Source organism: Heptranchias perlo, chromosome 22 (assembly GCF_035084215.1).
Source record: "Heptranchias perlo isolate sHepPer1 chromosome 22, sHepPer1.hap1, whole genome shotgun sequence".
NCBI lineage: Eukaryota > Metazoa > Chordata > Chondrichthyes > Hexanchiformes > Hexanchidae > Heptranchias > Heptranchias perlo.
In genome coordinates, this window is record NC_090346.1 from 31,630,776 (window position 1) to 31,653,015 (window position 22,240).

At 45.6% G+C, this 22,240-nt stretch overlaps 1 protein-coding gene across 1 annotated transcript in view; it reads right to left on the reverse strand.

Moving 5' to 3' along the window:
- Positions 1–14,235: 14,235 nt before the first annotated feature.
- Positions 14,236–22,240, reverse strand: part of tmc5 (transmembrane channel like 5) — a 209,215-nt gene continuing 201,210 nt past the window's right edge. Inside the window, exons 23-24 of the mRNA XM_068003205.1 lie at positions 18,791–18,859; positions 14,236–15,903 (exon numbers count right to left, since the gene is read on the reverse strand). Coding sequence (XP_067859306.1) covers positions 15,806–15,903; positions 18,791–18,859 — 167 coding nt within the window. The 3' untranslated portion in view covers positions 14,236–15,805. The remainder of the gene's footprint in view (positions 15,904–18,790; positions 18,860–22,240) is intronic.

The window sequence follows — 22,240 nt, forward strand, 5'->3', positions numbered from 1 at the left end:
CTCTCCACATATGTCCACCCCCTCATCCCCGGGATTAACCGAGTGAACCTTCTTTGTACTGCCTCGAGAGCAAGTATGTCTTTTCTTAAGTATGGACACCAAAACTGTATGCAGTATTCCAAGTGCGGTCTCACTAATACCTTATATAACTGCAGCAATACCTCCCTGTTTTTATATTCTATCCCCCTAGCAATAAAAGCCAACATTCCGTTGGCCTTCTTGATCACCTGCTGCACCTGCATACTAACCTTTTGATTTTCTTGCACTAGGACCCCCAGATCTCTTTGTACTGCAGTACTTTCCAGTTTCTCGCCATTGAGATAATAACTTGCTCTCCGATTTTTCCTGCCAAAGTGCATAACCTCACACGGGACAATCCTAGTCTACAAGGTCAAAAAACTGGCTTAAAAAATTTGGATAACATTTGTAACAGTAATTCACAAAGCTACACAAAATAAACTTTCCCCCACCAAATACTAGCTGGAATGCAGACTAACCTGTATTAATGGAATAACCTGTGCGTGTTAGTGTAGGGAAGGCCAAGCACAATAAAATGGTCATACTCTTTACTACTCCCACCTCTACCTCTTCCTACTAATCAGGGCAGGGATCCAGACCAACAATTCCCAAGACTTTGACAGGCAGATCTCTAGGTTCTTCTGGGCAGACAACAAACCACAAACATGACTTAAATACTCACAGTTTCTCAAGCATGAACAATGGGTCAGCCTTCCCAATCTCATTCTACTACTCTGGAGAATCGTACCCTAGAATTTGGCTTCCCTGTGTAACCCTTTTCTAGGCGTGGAAGTTACTAACAGCTTGGGAGGATTCCAACCCAGGCACAATGAAAGTATTAGCATAAAGAGCCAACACCTCCACAAGGATCAGATTGTGCCCTTTCAACAGGTGACAAATTTTACCTCACTCCAGCCCCAAGTTCCCATGTGGCACACTGCCGATGGTCTGCAGAGCTGTTTGTACCAGAGTCTCGTGGGTCAATTCATTTGTACATCAATTGGAGGAATCATTGACATAAATCCTGTATGAAATGTAAATTAATGTGCAGCCTTTAAAAAGCCAGTTGTGGCTGAAGGTTGCAGCCACTGGAGGAGCAGCAGCAAAGTACCAAGGTACTGGGCGCAATGAGTTGAGTATCAGCTATTTTGACTGGAAGGCCCCGATATTCACAGGGAGGCGGGGTAGGTGCGGGGGTGACTTGTAGTAGCCGGGAAACCTGGAAATGGGAGGAACGATTTGGCAGGACCATATTTAAATTTTTTTTCTCCGTTTCCCAGCCGGCAACCAGCCAGATTGAGAGGCTGGTTGGCTGTCGGACGGGAAGGCCTGCAGTACAAGGCCGCAGCCGGGGACCAGAGGAGGGAGGGAGGAAAAGATCGCCAGGGGTGTGTGGGGGGGGGGGGGGAAGAGATCTTGGGTTGGCACCGGATCGCATGGGTGGGAGGTGGGCGGCTTGGAGATCGCAGGGTGGGGGGAGGGTGGCATCGATCATGAGGAGGGGATCGGTGGATCGCAGGGAGGGGTCGGCAGATCGCGGACAGGGAGACCGATCGCTGCAGGTTAGCTTGGGGGGCCGGGGGGGGAAGCACTCCTGCTCCTTCTGGCCCACGAGCAGTGCTGGAAAAACACCTGTTGGATCCGGCAGTTCTTGCCTCCCTCGGAAACCCGGTCGGCAGCCATTAAATCTAAATGGCTGCTAAAATCTGAGCCGGGCAGCCTCATTAACATATTTAAATTACTGACTCATCTCTCGAGAACAGGTTACTCGTTCGGCCCCCCGAACCCGCCCCGGTTAATCCGCATTCGCGGCGGGTTGCGGTTGGGTTTCACATTTTTAGAATTTAACTTCCCCCACACCACAACCCCACCCGTCCTGGGGGGTTAAAACTCCCCCCATAGACTCATGAGCGTTTTTGTGGCACTTTTCAAGAATGCTACCACGAAAGCAGCAAGCAGAGGCAGCCAAAGTAGGGAGAAGGGCATAAAACAGGCAGAGAAGAAGATACTACAGGTGGAACTTTCAACTTCGGTGGTGGGTGTAAAACAGGTGGTAGCAGATCGGCCGCCCGTTATACACCCCACCCAATTTCCCTTTCCATTGACTGCAATGTATATCGAAGGCCTCTGGCCTTCCCCCTCAGAGCACCATGCTAGTGGCACATGGGAGGCCACACCAGACTGTCCAGGTACAAACTCCAGCAATGGCTCAGTTTCAGGAACAAGCTGCCATGAGAGAAGTAGCTGAATAGCAGCCAACTACATCTTGTGAGACTGACGCTCAGGTTGTACCTAGAGAAGCACTAGAATAAGAGAAAGAAGGGCATGTTTATTTAACCAGTGAAGCGTGATGTGGGGAAAGAGTAAGTTTGCTTGTGTTCACTATGGAGTTTGTTGTATTAAAACAGAATGTGCACTTATGTCATAATTTGTTATTTAAGGAAGTTATGGTGCACTTATTTGGTCAATATTAACCCCAACTCCCCTGCTGGGTGGGAATGGTGAGTGGAAGGGGTTAAAATCAGGCGTGTCGACTAACATCAATGATGTATTGACAAGGCACACTGGTAACCTGCTGTACAAACACTCTGCAGACCAAAGTGCCAAAAGCATTGAAGGTTTTACTGTGCACCCAAACTCTGCTACTTCTACAAAGTGCTGCCATAGTGGCTTCAGCAGAGCTGGTGGTAGGCTGCCATGGACCCTGGTGGAACCCAACATTTGCATGCAAGTATCGTGACAAAACTGCAGTGGTTTCAGAAATATAAATATGGAACTTTTTCACTGAAAATTAAAAACAATGCTGTAATAGGTTTTTGAATGTAGTATTAATTGCACTAATGAACTTGAACAACTCCCTCGTAATTTAATCAGTCCTGTCACTTGTGAGATATATTCAACAACTTTTGAAGTATTCTTTACATAAAACAAATGGTGGTGAGTATAAGAAAAGCACTATACAAACGTCTGCATTATCACCACCATCTTCTCAAGGGCAATTAGGGATGGGCAATAAATGCTGGCCTCGCCAGCGACACCCACATCCCATGAACGAATAAAAAAAGTCTTAGCACTATACAAGCTTTCTACTTTATTGTAAACCTTATGTTAAAATAAAATGTACGTTAGTTAGCTGTGAATATTCAAAACAAGCTTTTTACGACCTTGTAAAAGAGCAGGGCTCTGTGGCTGATAAGCACCTAGAGGCCATTAATCATTAGGGAGGTGGTAGTTTCACTGGAGGAAAGTACAAGGGAGTTATTTGAAAATTTATTATGCTTGGTATGGAGATAGTGGCTGTGGGAATCAGAAAGGAGCGTTGGTATGTCAAATGTTGGGAGGTGGGGCGTAGGGTCTGATAGCTGTGCCCCCCACCCGCGTCACCTCCCTTCCAGACAGAGAGGATGATTGATGGGAAGCTCACACAGAGATTATTGTGTTTAAAACATATATATGTGAGGTACTTTTCGGTAACTAACCAGAACGTTCTTGGGACACAGCTGGACTGCCCATTAAGATCAGGCCTTCGGTGGTGCACGCTGGGGTTTGCTGTTATGTGAACAATAAAGTCAGGTTGTATCAATCTAACCAGCATACTAGAACTCAATACTACAGAAAGCCCAGAGGAGTATAAAAAGTGCAGGGGTGAAATTATAAAGGAAATTAGGAAAGCAAAGAGAGGGCATGAAAAAATATTTGCAAGTAAAATCAAGGAAAACTCAAATATTTTTTCATGCCCTCTCTTTGCTTTCCTAATTTCCTTTATAATTTCACCCCTGCACTTTAAGAGCAAGAGGATAACTAAGGAAAGGGTAGGGCCTATTAGAGACCAAAAATGTAACCCATGTGTGGCGGTGGAAGATATTGGTATGGTTCTTAATGAATACTTTGCTTCTGTCTTCACAAAAGAGATGGGGGATAGGAGGTAGCAGAGATCAGCAAGCTTTGATGAATTATAAGCAAGAGAAAGATGGAGGGACCTTCACAATAGGCTTGGGTGAGGACACAGACTGTGAACTTGAGACTTTGGGCTCGATTTTAGGGTCGGGTTACCTGCGGGTTTCCAGCGGGGGGGCCCCGAAAATCCCGATCTCCGATCACGTGACCGGATTCGGACGAAATCCCGGCCACTTCCGGGTACCGCGCTGACGTGCGGGGCTGCGCGCGCAAGCCCCGCTGGTGGGAATCCCGCAGGCAATTAAAGCCAGCGGGGTTCCACTTGAGAGTACTTAACTTGCTCGTTGTGGTCAGTTAATGAGCTGAAGCAGCTGTCAAAAGAGGAAGTGTGGGATTTTACGGTCAAAGCAGTCAGTTTCCCACACTGGGGGAAACAGGACCCTTCAAACCAGGCGTGTTGCAGCCAGCAGCCTGTGCCAGGTGCCAAGGTGCGCTCCACGGGGGAGCGCCCTCACCCACGCAGGAGGCCACCGCGTCACATAGGGCAACCCCTGCCCTCCACCACCCCCCGCCAAGCCAGAGGACAGACCGACACGAAACCGCAGCCCCAGTCCGAGGACCCACCCACCTACCCTGCACAACCCCTCAGACCAACACCTGCCAGATGGGTGGTGCGTTGACATCGTCGGAGGACGAACAGGATGACCAGCCCCAGCAGCCTCGCAGTCCACGCCGTCCGCCTCGGAGAGGTGGGGCCCCCCAACACGGTGCTGCGGCACACCCACCTGCACAGCAGGAGGGAGGGCAACCGCAGAGAGAGATGCGTCGCAGGAGGCACTACCCTCCGCACAGGGTGTACAGAGCGAGGCTCAGCTTCATGGACCTCTCCGAGGAGCAGTGCATACGGAGGCTCAGAGTCAATCGCCAGGTAGTCGCCGACATCTGCAGCCTCCTTAACGACGAACTGCTCCCTGATGGACCAAGCAGCATCTTCTTACCTGTCGCCGTCAAAGTCACCACTGCCCTCAACTTCTTCGCATCCGGTTCCTTCCAGGGTGCCACCGGGGACATCACCGGGGTCTGTCAGTCCTCTGCACACAAGTGCATAAGGCAGGTCACCGATGGGTTGTTCCGCAGGGCCTCCCACTACATCAACTTCGCCATGGACGAGCGCAGCCAGATGGAGAGGGCGGTTGGATTCCATGCCATGGCCGGCTTCCCACGGGTGCAGGGTGTAATCGACTGCACCCACATCGCAATACGGGCACCTTCGCATGAGCCAGGGCTGTTCATCAACAGGAAGGGGTATCACTCCATGAACGCCCAGCTCATCTGTGACCACCGCCAGAGATTCCTACACGTGTGCGCCAGATACCCCGGCAGCTGCCACGATGCCTTCGTCCTCAGGGAGTCCGCCGTCCCGCCCATCCTGCAGGCACCCAACGCCGGCAACGGCTGGCTCCTCGGCGACAAGGGGTATCCCCTCCACACGTGGCTCATGACACCTCTGAGGAACCCCATCACCGAGCCGGAGCGTCGGTACAATGACAGCCACACTGCTACCAGGTCTACAATTGAGCAGACCATAGGGCTTCTCAAGATGCGCTTCAGGTGCCTTGATCGTTCTGGGGGAGCGCTCCAATACACACCATTCAGAGTGGGACGAATCATAGTTGTCTGCTGTGCCCTGCACAACATGGCCCAACAGAGAGGGGTGCCGCTGGAGGAGGCCCCATCCACACCCGCCACCCACATTGAGGAAGGCGAGGGCGAGGAGGAGGAGGAGGAGGAGGCGGAGGCGGAGGAGGAGGAGGACGCGCCCGAGGATGTTGGACGACCCATGCGCCGAGCCGCGACTCACCGGGATGGTCGCCGGGCCAGGGACGCACTCATACGTCAACGGTTCTCCTAGAGTCAGACACTGCGAGGCGCTCGCATCTCCTCACCTGCACATGCGAGCGGCCATACCAGCCTCCTCCACTGAAGAGTGCTGCCAGTAATCCTGCACCCACAGCAGTGTGCCCAATGGGTGGCAGCAGGTGTTCGCCGTCATGATGGCCTCCACGGAACGCAACTACTCCACAAGCCGCGGAAGAATGGACGAGAGGTGGCAGGAGTGGTGAGAATAGACTATTTAATATCTGGAATGTGACATCATTTAAGAAACAAAGTACAAAATAATAAACACCCTGGTGTATTCCCTTTGTGATTATAAGGCCTTTGGAATTCTTCTCCGGGAACCCCTACGTGGTGCTACCCCTGTGGCTCCAGCAGAGGTAGTGGCAGGTTGCTCGTCTTCTTGCCTTGACCGGGTAGATGCTTTTGGCGGACGGCCCCTGGGTTTCGGTGCCCGTGAGGGCACCTCCACAGACTGCTCCTCCTGCACCGGGGCAGGGGCAGACTCGGCCACCTGGAGAGGAGGCACCATTGCGGGTGCTGGTTGAGAGGTGGGCGACGGGTGGGACGTGGGGACGCCTTGAGAGGCGTCCCCGCTTCCATGTCCCCGGTCACCATCATCCCTCTCTTGGCCTCGGCCCACATCACCCCTTCCACCCTGCTGGACGGCAGTTTGGATGGCATGTGTGAGGCCTTGCAAGGCCACCCCTAGTGTATCCCTCAGCCTGTTGGTGGCGTCGGAATGTTGCTCACCCTGAATCCGTACAGACGTTGTCAGGGCCTGCAAGGACTCGAAGTGGAGCTGTGCGTGACGCTCGAGGGAGGCCAGCCTGTCCTCCACCGCAGACAGTCCCGCACCTACCCGCGACACTGTGTCGCCGGTACCCTCCTGTGCCTGCGCCACCAATGCCCACATGCAGGAGGTGGACTCCTCCATCGCCTGCGCTATTGTGGACAATGCGCGCGGCACCTCTGCCAGCACCTCAGCAATTAGCTGGTGGCCCTCGACGACTCTCCTTTTCTCTGGTGGCCCCCTGGGTTCAGCATCTGGGTCCGGCTGAGCAGAGCCTGGAGATGAGTGCTCCCTCCGTCGCGGACCCTCCACGGCTGCCCCTGCCACCAGGGTCTGCTCATGCTCACTCGTGCGCAGTGACTCACCAAGTGCTACCCCAACTAGTTGGCGAGGGGGACCCACCGAGGTGCGTGTCTCTGCGCTGGTGGATGGTTGGCTCTGATGTGACGATGCACCCTCAGAGACCGCCATGTCCTCTGAGGAATCGCCCTCCACGCTCGCTTGATCCAAAGACGCACCTGCAAGAGAACAGAGGGCACTTTGAGGCATGTGGACCAACTTGACAGTGCGCCTGATGGCAGGTGATGATACGGTCACTCGCGATCATGGGTGTTGAGTGTCAGCTTTCCCTTACCGGCCGTTTCGGCAGCGACACACTCGCCATCGGCCACCGACAGGCAATGTCGCGTGCAGGCGAGGTCGAGCGCCTCCACCTCTGCGTCGGTGAGCTCCACCACTTGCGGCGGCCCACCTCCGGTGCGTGCCCTTTCGCGGTTGTTCTTGCTCCTCTTCTCCTGTGAAGGCAAAACACAGATGTGTGAGTGGGTGCGTCTTGCATCGTGAGACGCATCGAGCATCGGTGTGGTTGGGTTGAGCGTGGCGCGGAACGGATGGGAGGAAGTGTGGGCCACGTGCCCATCCCATTGCATGGGGATTGGGGTGTGTGGTAGTGTTCGGGTGGGGTCAGGGACGGTGGGTACTTGCGTGCACGGCGAGGATGGTGAATGAGTGGCTGTGAGGATTGCTGATGGAGCGCAGTGGTGGCTGTGCAGGAGGGGGTTGTGATCTGCTTGGCGTGATGGTGGGGACGGGATGTGGGAGGGTGCGTTGGTGTACTCACCTTGCCAGACCTAGTCAGGTCATTGAAGCGCTTGCGGCACTGCTCCCAAGTCCTTGGGGTGTTGCCCCTGCTGCTCACCTCCGCCGCCACCTCTGCCCATGCCTTCCTGGTTGCGGCGGCAGGGAACTTGCGCCCATCCTCAGGGAAGAGTGTTTCCCTCCTCCTCCTCACGCCCTCCAGCATCAGCTGCAGTGCCAGATCTGAAAAACGGGGCGCAGCCTTTCCCCTTGGTTGAGCCATTCTCCCAGACCTCTTGCTTGCAGCAGGAGGGGCTTTGGGAGACTGCCCCTTTAACTGGAGCTCCTACATCGCGTCGACGGTACTGCGCATGCGCAGCCGGCCGGCACGCAGCTGGGGAGCGCAGAACCCGGAAGCAGGCCTTAATGGGTCCAATTATCCCGCGATCGCGTGGGGGACGCACACAATTACCCGTCCGCGTTTTCCACGCTCCCGGAGGACCACCCGCTGGGAACCCGCAGGCCTGCTAAATTCGAGCCCTTTGAGTCAGTACAGAATGGGGTTAATTCACAAACATCAGAAATTGAACTGTCTCTGTACTGTCTCTTTAAGAAGCCTGCTTTCTTTTCAATGTTGCGAGCTATACCCCCCTTAATGCTTATGCGTTTTCCTCTTTTGTGCAAAATATCTGTTTTGTCTTGTATTTAATATCTGTTTTGTCTTATGTTTAATTCTGATATTGCTGAATTAAAATTGGAGTTATTGAGGTTAACTGACCTATTAAATTGTGGAAACCAGATTTTTGCTGTGGCCAAGTAAAATTCTGGTTCTTATAAAAATGTGAGCATCTCAAATTCTGGACATGAGATCATCACATAAAAATTGGCATTTTGAATTTCTTAAATGCTTAATAATTTGAAGTAAATGTCGAGTGATTTGAAGTTTAAAAGCAAAATACTGCGGATGCTGGAAATCTGAAATAAAAACAGAAAATGCTGGAAAAGCTCAGCAAGTGAGGCAGCATCAGTGGAGAAAGAAACAGAGTTAACATTTCAGGTCAAAGATGAAAGGTCTTTGACCTGAAACGTTAACTCTGTTTCTTTCTCCACTGATGCTGCCTCACTTGCTGAGCTTTTCCAGCATTTTCGATTTGAAGTTTAAGTTGTGTTGAGTATTGGTGAGTGTGAATTGATGTGTAAGGAGTTAATGTTGTGTGTAACTGTAAATCGAAGAACGATATCTTGTTATCTAGTACAGGGCATCAATTTTGATAATTTTGGGATAATCCTCTTGGGTATACTAAAATGTGATCGCAGTTAGCTCTGACAGCACCCTTTTTTATCTTGTGATTGACTGTGGTCAAAAAAAGTGACTGAAAAACAGAAAAGATTAAAAAAAAGGATATCTGGTATCTCCTTGATAGGAAAAGCAGGAAACCTAGAACAGCCACGAGAGTTGGTTAAGATCATACCCACAAAAAGTATATGGAGAGAAATGAATTGGAAAGCTACAGTTGTGTTATGGCAAGGACAGCAAATTATAAAACTTAAGAAACAATTAGAAACTAGACTAACTAAAAACTAAAGTGAACGAAGGGAAATACTGCGTGCATCTGATAACGGGCTCCGTTGTTTTGTTTCTGAAAAAGTGAACCCCTTCCAAGGACACCAACATCAGTTTTTAATTCACCAAGCAACAACCTTTGCATTTATTTAAAATAATTGACAAAATGAGATTTAATTGTAAAAGATAAGATGCAGCTTTAAAGAATTACAAGTTACAGTTGCAGGATGTTCTCTGGCTATAAATTAATTTGAACTTCTTCAAAGCACTTTGTGCTATTGTGACTGACTCTTCCCTCACCCCGAAAGGTTTAGACATGCAAGAAGTAATTAACCCTTACTTCTGTATTGCTGTAGTTAACTATTTGGACTATACTAGTTTTTTTAGAAGTTGGTCTGACACCTTTTGAGCTTTCAGCATTTCAACCTAATGGAGTCACAGCTTTCTGAAAGTGGAAAAGCAGTTACTGTGTAAACAATTTTATTGTCTCTTGATAAAAACAATGATTTTTGTAAAGTTCAAACTGAAACACCCACCTTTCTTCAGGGGTGCATGATGAGGACCCTATAATTAAATCAGGCTAGGCGGCAGCCTTTCTGGACCTCAATCTGAGAGCGTGACCATGGACACATATATGGAGCAGTTACACGCCCATCTACAACAGGTTTACCTAAGTTCTGCCCTATCAATATGATAATAAGTGCCGGCACAAGTTCAGAGCTTGTATAAAGGGTCTTGAAATGGGGGACAAGGTGATGGTGAAACTGAACAATGTCACAGGAAAGTGGGCAAAGATGTTTGAAGGACCCTTTTCCATAATAGACAAATTGAGTAATAATGTGTACAAAATTCAGACTGATAAAAAGGATAGGTGGGCACATATTAACCAGACTAAAGAGGCAGGGACAGGATACCGAAATGATACATGCTATCGCCCCAAAATCCTTTTATGGCTCATGGACGATGACAATGTGCAAGTTAAGGAGGACGAGACCGACCCCAGAAGGACATTCCCAGGCTTTGAGCCTTTAACAACATGGGACGGGGAGTGGGAATTCGAACATTTTTAAACCCTCCTCACCTGAGGGAATAAATGAAATCAAAAACACAAAACATTTGTCTTAATGTGGTTACATCTTGAAAATACAAAAAGGACTTGGAATTGGAAATTCTAAAGTCAGTCGTCCTATGTACATCTGTGTGTGGGAGAGACAGGGTTAATTTCACACAGGCTGCGAGCTTCAGAGAGAGAGAAAGAGAGCGAGAGAGATTGGACAGAGAAGCTGTCTCTCACATTTTGTTTTCTGGATTTGTTTCGGGTAAAGGGATTATTCCTTTGGACAAAAATAAATAAATGATGAATTGACAAATTAACCCCTTGGGCTCTCAAGAAGAGTCACAATGGATTTTCTGCGTTTCTTTCAAAATGGGTGACCATGGTTTTCGGGACCACAGGGGTGTTGATGGTGCAGGATTACCAAGAGTAGTTCTTTGACATAAAGTGGCTTCACAAAGTTACGGAGCAACCTTTGCTGGAGGAATGTTGGTGCAGGAAACAATCTGGTGGTGCTAAGAATTTAAGACCTTATCTACAGACATCGGCAGATATCAAATGTCACAGTGTGGTGATGTTTTGGACTAAGGCTTAAGACTTGGATTTTGATAATTCAAAATTACATAGAGAAGGAAAAGCAATCATCAGCCTTGATCCAAGCTGCTTTTCTTCTTTTGAAAACGCATTGATTTGTTTTGCTTTAACTCATTTATTGTCTTTCGAGACAGAGTGCTTGATGGGGGGAGATATGGGAATTACATCCAAAAGTAATTACAAGCACTTCTGTCCCTGCTGTAGAACCACAAAGCCTGGACATAATTTGTCTCTAAAATCGGAATTGATCAGGAAAATTGATATGAGTTGCTGTTCAAGCACTCAAATTGGAGAAATTTACCTGTAGCTTAAGGGGATATTCAAATTATATTTTAAAATAAAAGAAGTCCAGTCTAAATGGTTCCTATCCAATTCTGTGTATCAAGGAAGAATTCTTTTGATGGGGAATAAAATTGTACATTGACAAGTCCTGTCAGCCCAACAGTACTGCTCTCGAATTAGGATAATTTTGAAATGATGGAATGGACTCAAGCACAATGTAACAGGATATTTTGGGAAATGAAAAGCAGTTCAAGAAGAATTTAAGTAAAATTTTAAAAAAATGTATTAAGATACTGAACTCAACTGTAAATATTGTATTGGACAGTAACTTACTCCAGGGCTCATGATTGGTAATATAATGGGATGTGTAAAATTGGATGAGAGGAAGTGATTAAAAATTAAAGATAGAAACAGGGAAATTGCACCACCAAATGGGAATTTCTCTAAAGTCATTGACCTGGGCATGATTTAATAAAGATATCAATCTGGTATAAATGTACAATCTAATGAAAGTCAGGAAAGTGTAGTTGAGAATAGTAATTTGATAGCTTTCTCTTGGAGATGTTTGTGTCCTTGCCTATACTGAACAAGGAGAAAAACCGCATTTGATAGCCTGGCCTCTACCCGAGACATGGGACCATGCAGGGGGAGATAAGTAAAGACCTCCAGATACCCCCCGATCTTTTTAATAAGATAACCTGAAAGCCTGAGAATGACTACAGTGGACATGAAAGGTACAAATGTATGTTGCCATCATCAGAAACGGACCAGGATGAACAACATGATTACAAAGGCCTACGGCCTGGTGTACTATTGGAACCACTCTTTAAACAGAGCAGTTGCTCTTACAGGATTGAATCTTACTGGACATATGATGATATGATATACTGGACATACAAACATGTTCAGAAATACCATAAGATAAAAGAGACTAGTCAGCAGAATGTTAATATCCAAGAACATTACCTGTGATATGTTGCTAGTATGCAGAAATACATGAAGAAGATGCACTGAAGAATGGGTCTCAGACATGCCCAGTTACTTGACAACAGCACGATATGAAATGGTTAATGTGGGTCAGGAGAGTGAGAAAACCTTTTAAACAAGGCACTGACTCATGCTGCATAGAGAAACCGACTAATTAGTGAAACAATCAGGAAACACTGGTACCAATCAGAGGGATTGAAATTAAAGAAAAGAGGGGCATAGTGATTTGGATTCAGGGTTAGGTTCCTTTCAGTTAACAATGAAATTGGGCTAGGGAGAAAATAATACTTAGTAAAAACAACCACAAAATGGATATTAGTAGAAGGAGAGCTGGAGAATCTTTTAAGTCAATAATTTCTTGGTATTATGATACACTGTAGGTTTCTGTGTTAACCAAATGAAACTTAGAAGCAATATGTATATTTTTATGTGTGTTTATGTTAATAAAATGTAATTTAAGGTGATCTTAGACAAGACCAAAAAGAAAGTTATGGGGTACGGTGAAAATTGACCCAGAGTGGTTTCACCCAGGGTCAAAGGTTGGTGATGTAAGAATACGGTTTAAATCTAAACCTTGTCAATTATCCCAACTCGCTTGGCATCTAGCATTTAGCAAGAGGGCGATGCCGAAGGGGTGACGAGGTGTCTCTCTGTGAGGAAAAACAGCTGCCTTTGTGTGAACAAAAAAAAACTTGTAAATGCATAGCAGGGGTAAAGGATGGGGTGGTCATGTTACACGGTCCATCTAAAGTTGTTTGACACAGAATCAGCACGGGGCAGGGTGAAACAATTTACAACAGAAATGCGTATGTGCAGCCCCAACAGCCAAATAGCATAAAGATAGGGCACTTTGCACCCAAAATTAGAACCTCTGGGGACAGTCGGAAGTCCACAGCCCACTTAGACCAAAAGAGCAAATGGCTCAGATAGGTAGGTGATGCCGACAAAATAAGGACATTAGATAAGGCCATGTGAGGTCACCCGGGGTTGTTGGAGGTTAAGATTGAAAGACTGAAATGAAACGATGCGATGCTAACATTGAAACAGGGACATCTACCCTTTCGAATCATGCATGGAAACAGTATAAAATGAAGGACAACATCCCTGGGCTAGAATTCTCTTCTAACCCTTGCTCAGTTTGTTTTACCAAGGTATGAACCGAAAGGAATTTTCCTGTAGGCTGAACAGGAGGGAATGTAAGAAAAGCACTATACAAACTTCTGCATTATTATAAACCTTAGCACTATACAAGCTTTCTACATTATTGTAAACCTTGTGCTAAAGTAAAATATACGTTAGTTAGCTGTGAATAAAGGGCTTGCTGTCTTTATCAAACAAGCTTTTTACGACCTTGTAAAAGAGCAGGCCTCTGTGGCTGATAAACACCTAGAGGCCATTAATCATTAGGGAGGTGGCAGTATCACTGGAGGAATGTACAAGGGAGTTATTTGAAAGTTTATTATGCTTGGTATGGAGATAGTGGCTGTGGGAATCAGAAAGGAGTGTTGGTATGTCAAATGTTGGGAGGTAGGGAGTAGGGTCTGATAGCCGCAGGCCCTCGCCACCTCCCTTCCAGTCAGAAAGGATGATTGATGGGAAGCTCATACGGACATACAGAACTTATTGTGTTTAAAACATATTTAAGTGGGGTGCTTTTCGGTAATTAATCAGAATGTTCTCGCGGCACGGCTGGACTGCCCATTAAGATCAGGCCTTCGGTGGTGCACTCTGGGGTCTGCTGTTACGTGAACAATAAGTCAGGTTGTATCAATCTAACCAGCACACTTGATGGTATTCTTGTATTTTAAACATCTTTGTTACTTGTTATAACTTTGGAACCAACAGCCTTGTGGACTTTATCAAGGACTAGAACAGTTTAAGTAAAAGGTATATTGGAATATATATTTTTACTCAGTGAGTTTATGTATTTCAATTCCGCTGATGCTTATAAACCAAGTTTTCCTCACACTTTGCAACATCATCCGAACTGCTTAGTTTGAATTATAGCCTTGCTGTTATCTATTACCCTGTAGACCAGCATTTTAATAACAAACATCACATATTTTGTCCTTTTTAATAGTCTATTTTTAATTCTAAATACATTATGTCGTGATAATTATAATGCAGTCTTAAATACATGAAACACAAGAACAGTAACAAAATTATACACAAAAGAATCATGCCCTACAGGCATAGTAATTTTTTTTCAATATTTTTCCACGTTATGTTGCAGCATGTACATATACAAATAAACATGATTAAAATGTCATTATTTCCATAAAGTCAAGTAGCAAACCTCAAGATAAATTATTTGAAAAATATTGGAATGGAAGGAAAGGAGGAGTAAGTGTTTCAGTGATTTAGTTTACTGCCCTTTCTTCTCTGGGACCCAGTTTAAATCCAGTTCAGACTGAGGGATGGAAGTCTTGTACTGCTGCCCATGAGGATTCAGTACAAAATAACTTGAGCAGCCCCAACCCAGTTGCTGGAAACAAAACTACCATTAATTTGGCACCAATTCATAATCTCAATCAAAAAGGCTACAAGGATGACACTACAAGAAATTTAAATGTCACACTGGTGCAGGATGGGACCCTAATCTGAAGTTGAGATTCCAGCACACTGGAGGAGCAGAGTGGTTGGAGTTTTACTCTGCAGTTGGCTTTACTGCACTTGAGCTCAGAATATTGGATGCTGACAATGGGACCCGGGAATTCTATGAGGGTTCTCCCGGTCTTCTGCTATAACTTCAGTGGGAGACTGGCAGGCACCCCTGGAGAAATGGTACAAACTGCCTTTTTCAGCCATTTACGCCATTTCTCCAGGAGTATTGCCAGTCTCCTGCTGAAGTTGTAACAGGCGACCGGTGGAACCCCCACAGAATTTCAGGACCTGGGTGCTTGAAATGGGAAAATGTCCCATTAACCAGCCTTATGACAATGCACAAAATAATTACCATGATATGAAAAACAACAGTAAATGGGCAAAGCTTGTGTAATTAAAGAAAATAAACTACAGGCATAATTAAAAGCATAAAATTTTACAATTTAATTCTTATCCATTCTTTGGTTGTCAAGTTAAGATGTAATGCTCTTTTTGAAAGATATTTATTTAAATCAAATTTAGGTGTTACTTTAGAATTATTTTCCAATAAAATGTACTTAAATAGTTCATTAGAACTTACTTAATTATAAGTTACTTTAGAAAATAGATACACTGCACCTTTACTGAGTCCTAATGTATGATTTCCATTATTGGTGATGCATAGCACAGAGTAAGAGAGCAGCTTTATTAATATGGATAACCACTTATTCTATGTGCTCGTCATTATTTTTAGAGCCAGCAAACTACCCAAAAACAGTGGAGGATCTCAGGTAACATTCAAAAACCTTACATTGATCAGGTAGATTTACAAATGCAAAATACTGCGGATGCTGGAAAAGATTTACAGAACAATTGTGGATGGGGCTACCCGAGGCCTCACATGCAGCAGGTGGCACATTGGAAAACTGTCGCTGCATTATCCATGATTTTCCACCAATTAATGTTACCTGTGATTTTCCAATAAGTCACCCCTAAATTGGTGGCCACATTAGTGGCATAGGGCCTTGGAAAGTTTAGTCCTTTGTCTCTGGAATACTTATTAAAATGGGTCCTGTTCTGCCTGATGCCTGGCAGCTAAAGCCAGTGCGAGAGCGTCGGCAGCATTTTCTCTTGTACTTGGATAATGCCTTCGATCTTCTGTAAGACAGAAAAATATTTCAATCATCCTGTGTGACTAATGGTTTAATGGGGCCCTGAAATTCCGGTCGCTTGCCATTTTAATTCACCGTCCCGCTCCCACTCTGACCTCGGCCTCCTACACTGTTCCAATGAAGCTCAACGGAAGCTCGAGGAACAGCACTTCATCTTTCGATGAGGCACTTTACAACCTTCCAGACTCAACGCTGATTTCAATAACTTCAGATCATAACCACTGCTCCCATTTTTAGTATTGCTGCAACATGCTGCATTGCATACATTCCTGGGATAATTATACACACAAATGGCTCCCTCACCTCAAATTAAGTATGGAAATGTTTGCGTATTTCTGTAAGCATATGGCTGTAAGTAGCACTGAGCGAGCAGTACCAAATCTATTTGCCTATTCTTTGCAACCACTAAAAGGCCCTGAAGCTCACCCCAGTCTTGGGATATAGTTTCAGACTGTAAGGCCCCGATATTAGCTGGGAGGTTGGGGGGGTTGGGGTGTGGGGGGGGCGATTGGGCACGTGGCAAACCCGCATGAACCAGACTTACCATTTCCAACCTGATCGCACGTTGATTGATAGTGGTTAATGTCCTCTCCGCGTTTTGCACCTGGCAGCTAGCCTGATTGACAGGCTGGCTGCCATCAGGAGCTGCAAAGCGAGGGGGCGGGCGGGAAAGAGAGAGAGCCAGATGTCATCCTGCGTTGGACTGGAAGACCGGTGGGGGGGGGGGGGCGGGGGGAGAGGGGAAGATTAGGGAGGGGGTAGAGGGGAAGATCGGGGGAAAGAGGGGAAGCTCGGGGGTAGAGAGGGGAAGGTCGGGGGGAGGAGAGTGGAAGGTCGGGGGGGGGAGATTGGAAGATGGGGGGGAGAGTGGAAAATTGGGGGGAGAGGGGAAGATCGGGGGGAGAGGGGAAGATCGGGGGGAGAGGGGAAGATCGGGGGGGGAGAAGGGAAGATCGGGGTGAGGAGAGGGGAAGATCGGGGGGGGGAGAAGGGAAGATCGGGGGGGGAGAGGGGAAGATCGGGGGAGAGGGGAAGATTGGGGGGAGATCAGGGTAAGATCAGGGGGGAGGGGGGAGATCAGGGGGAGATCGGGGGAAGATTGGGGGGACGAAGACGGGGACATTGGAGCGGGAGACATCGGACATTGGAGCAGGTTTCAAAGGAAGGTGCATTTGGTGTTTTCACTTCATTGCATGTTTTTTTTAAATTTAATTTATGTTTCCTGATCCGGCCCCTCAGAAGCGGTGGGCAAGCCACCCAGGTAAGTTAAAAATCTTTCTAATCCCTTCATCTGTCACAGGTAAAGTGCCTGAAGTACCTCAATGAGGTACATTTGGCTCTTTAACTGTCATCCCGCCGGCTTTAATTGCCGCACACAGGTGGGCCCCTGGGAAACTCGGAAGCCGGTGGATTGGAGCCAGCTTTTGAACCCGGACGGGATTTGCGCGATTTTCAGAGCCTCCCCGCCCCCAAAGTACCCGCATTTGCTTCCTATAATCACCCCCTAAATGTCTGAGCAGCACCCCCAGGTTCTACATATGCAGATCTGGTAACCATCAGTTGCAGTTAGTTAACTCCCCACCTGTTCAGTTGACATATATTACACACTAAATCAGCTAAGCTTACAAATTTTGCGTTGAAAACATTTGAGTAGAAATACAAGAATTTCAAGTACCACACTTGAACTTGTGTCTAAAAGAACCAACATTTCTCTAGATAATGTTGATTCTTAAATTTTTAGGCACAGATAGTATTTTTACTGTAAAACAAAGATATGAAGCACTTTTAGCTGTTTCAGAATTCCATATGCCAGTTTGTACTCAATTAATATATTAACATTTGCACAAATCTGTGTGTTACTTCTAGTTACAAGAAGGGAGGAATTTTAACCTCCAAGAACGAATGGGTTGGGGAGGATGGGTGGTAAAAATTTTAAATTTCTCAAACCTGACCCCAACCCGCCCACTTCCGGGTTTAACGGAGGTGGGTCGAAGGGTGGGCGACCAACCCGCTCTCAGGAGGCGGGGAGATCAGTAAAATCTTTTAAGCAGGCTGCATGTTTACATTTTACCTAAATTGTTATTTTTAACCCATGGAGGCTGGGTGTCCCGGGCTGCAGGAATCCTGGCAGGTAAAAGGAGGAGAGAAGGGCCTTATCCATGAGGTAAGTGCATTTATTGCGTTGCTTGTGGGCCAGGAGGAGTAGGAGTGCTTCCCCACGGCCCACCAAGCTTGCCTTTTAAACAACCAGCGATCGGAACCCCCATCCCCCCGTCCCACGATGTCTGATGCGCCAACACCTCCCCCCCCCAATGATGTATGACTTCTCCCACCTCCCTCTGCGATTGGCCCCCAGATCCAAACCCTAAAGACCCCGATCTCTCCCCGACCCCCGCCAACCAAACCCCGAAGACCGGATTGCTCCCCTGCTGCTTTCCTGCTTGTTAATCTCTCTGGCTGTCTGGTGCAAAACTTTTTTAAAACTTCCCACTGTTAAAATCATCACAACGTGCAGGAAGCCCTTACTTCCGGGTTTCCCGTCCGAAAGTCCTCCCCCCAGCTCTGTTCCCGACTCCGAGTAAATATCGGGGTCTGAGTAACTAACACTGGTATCTATGCGTTAGATTAGAATGCTTCCTGACCTCTCAAGGCCTCTAACTGATATTAGAACTAGAACCTGGACATTGCTTTGAAAGGGTAGATGGTTAAAGTCTACTAATTACAAATACAGGACAAATACCTGCTTATTTATCTAGTTCATTAATTATTGTCTTTCTAGACATTTTTTAAATTACATTTTGGTTATAAGAAAGTTAATCTTTTATAAGTTGCAGGTGACTAAGATTTTATAGTCAATTTTAAATGTTAAATACCTGTCTCATGTCCACTGACCGTATCCAGATCTTCTGTGTTGTTGGTGGACAAAGAGCCTTCAGCTAAGTCTGAGAGAGTAAAGAGAATAGTTTATTTTTAAATTACATTCATAAATATATCCAGTTCCCAAAGTGGCATCTGAACATTTCAGTTCATTACTGTCAAGATCTTGTGCTTAGTTTGATGTTTTCATTAACATATTTTAAACATCCTTCATTGCATTAGTGAATTTTCATTTAAAGCTGTGAAACGCCAATAAAGTCTGGTATTTCTTTAAACACTTTCAAAATTGGTTGCAGTAATCTGTCATGGGTATGATAGTTATGACATTGGAGCAGCAATCCAGAGGTTGTGAGTTCAAATCCCACTAAATGAATTCAACCTGGAAAATTTGGTAATTTATGGGAAGCACAAGGAAGATTGGCCATCAAAACTATCGGATTATCATAAAAACCCAACTGGTTTACTAATGCCCTCCAGGAAAGAGAACCTGCAATCCTTACTTAGTCTGGCCTACTTACGGGCACTGCTGTGGGATCAGTATGCTGAAAACATACCAGAGTTGTTCAAGGCAAAAAATAAAATTGTTTCTGCTAAAACCTCGGCTTCCTGCAAACGTTTAACAAATGAGTGCAACTTACTTTGATACCTATAAGGCAAAAGCATTAAAGTACAGCAACAAAGTTGAAAGTGCTGATTATAAATTAGGCTGTGGAGGAATAAGGAGGTTCAAACAACTCAGAAAAATCCAACAGTACAACATATACTATTATATTATATTTTCTTTTCTCTATCCTCTCTCCGGTTTTGACACCCTCCAATATCTGCAGTGTAATTAACAGTTAGTAATGGGTCACCAGTTTGTCATAAAATTAGTATATAATTTCATATTTATACCTTGGTATAAATTCTTTATACAATAACTGTACAAAATGTAGTTAAACAAATGATTGCACAGTGAATGTTGTGTATTACACAACTGCCTAAAAAAAAATTCTAGAAAATGTAAAATTACAAACGGCAATAAAAATGATTCTTTTATGAAACATCCCACCACACTGGTCACACAAAACAATCATGTTAAACTCATTAACCCTGTAAGTACTGCAAACTTGTTTGAGGTTTTTGAAATATCTTTGTATCTATATAAAGTCAGCAAATTTTAATTTCTCCAAGCTTCTAGTGATAAATATCATTGAATAAAATTACAGAAATGTGTAAAACTTTTTAAATGTTCTCAATCGCCAATTTTCTCAGAATATATTAAAAGATGCAATTGTCCTGCAGTGTTTTATTTAGGTGCTGAATCTAGGTTGCAGTCCTCGAAAGGTTAAGCCGCCATTCTACAGCTGAGATTCTCAACAGCTGAAGCACGAAACCACGATTGATTAATGTATTTATTCAAGTAGAAACCTAACACAAAATCAGCTCTGTGAAACAAATTTAACACTTTTTGAATACAAACTGGAGAGTCTGCGAGTGATTTCATTATCAAATCAGCCTCCAGAAAATGACTACCTGGGTGTACTTTGTTATTCCTCCACCGTGAACTAAAACCATGCTGCTCATTAATGTCTAAAGAAACAGAGCTGTTAGGTTAGAAGCTGAAGCACTTTTGTCATTTGGAACACTATGAGGACATTTGTGTGTGGATGAGGACATATGCCGTATTCCCTGCACGTATGGACCCTGCAAATGTCCTTCACAATTGGGGCATATTTTCCTGACATTTGCCCCTAAGCAACACTGGGGAGCAATGGTCAGAAGGCTCCAAGGCTAGCAGCGAGGCTCACTGCCCAGTTTCCAGTGCTAGCCCTGCCTGGAGACAGGCCTGCACTGAGGGTGCTCCCAGGTCATAATTATGGCACAGGACACCAAAACTGGCCATAGCTCAGTCTGGACAGGCTCAGTGCACTTTGGTCGCACTAATTGGTCGGGGGTGGGGGGGGGCAGGAAAATCGTCCCCATTATATCCAGTTCTACTGGCATTAATTGGATTAAATTAAATTAAATGTGAAAGGCTTGTATCTCTCTCCCTTGTTTACACAGTCACTGTTCTTCTCACCACTATTGGCAAACTGTAACATCAGATATGAGCAGGCGATTTTTATTTTAATAAGAAACCTTTTTAAACAACAAGACTCCTGTCCCTGCGGTGATCAGTTACTGATTCTAATTTTATGAAGCAGACAAATCTATAAAACAAAAGCCCAACCAAAGGGAATAGGATACTTACCAGACTCTATCCAGACTCTGTGGGAGAATACAGCTAGTGGCCACAATTACTTCCAAACACCACCTACCAAATGTTTTAACTCACATTGGCTTCTGGGTGTGGTGGTAATCTGGTATCAAGCCATAAGTTTGGCTGGGTACTTGTAGTAGCAAACGTGCTGACCTGAACTATGGTTTGGCTGTTCTACACCACAATTTCATACTAAATTTAAGCAATTACAAGCATAAATTCACCTAGAATAATGTGATAGGTATTAAATTGTCTTTGAGATTACTTAAAGAGATGGGGCCGATATTCCAGGAGTCCTGCTTTGCCAGTGGAAGTATGGTGAAGAGGAACCCCCGTCTGCCCATTGATTAGGCTGCAGACCCAATCCCAAATCCTGGGGATGAGGTCAGTTAAATGGTCAGGGTGGGCTGCCTGTGCCTGTAATGGCACTTCAATGGTCCCGCCCAAGTTTGCCAGCAGATGTCACACAGTTGGACCCCCAAGGCCATTTCTGGGCTGAAGACAAGCTGCCAGTAAGGAACAATTTGCTAACATTTTAAAGGTCCCCTCTGGGATCAAGTTTCTTGGAGACATTTTGGGGCCTTCCTAAGGGCCTCAACGGAACTCAACGCCATCTCTTGGCTGGTGAGAGATTCATTGATGCTGTAAAAAGGCTTAAAAGGCAGAAATACCAGGAATTCCCCCAGACACACCATCCCTTGACATGGTGGATGGGGGGGGGGGGGGGGGGGGAGGGGTAGAAGATTTGCCCTTTCTCGTTTACCAGAATTTAAGGTGGCACTTTGAATGAGATGAAATCCCGGTGGAAGCAGGTTCCGCTCCAAATTTATGGAAATAGTGGACCTTTCCCCAACGAAGGAATTTTGGGGTATTATTTCATGAGGGCATGTCTGCAAATTGTTGTGTACAGATTATATCATTGCTGTCAGAAATGACATCACAAACTTAATACCTTCCTTTTGTTTCTCATGGCTGTCATGATTTCATAAATTGCTTTTGATTAGCAATATCATCTGAACCCCTCAATTGTATTAATGATTTTCTTTCCTTGTCTTTCATTGGCAATATTTATTTGGTTATTGTAAAAGATTGATGCATTTGTTTTCAAATCAGTGATTTTACAGCAGACACGTTATTAAATTCCTGTAAATAAATTGCTCACATGACATTGGCCCATATTTTAAGTGGCCAAAAACTATATCAT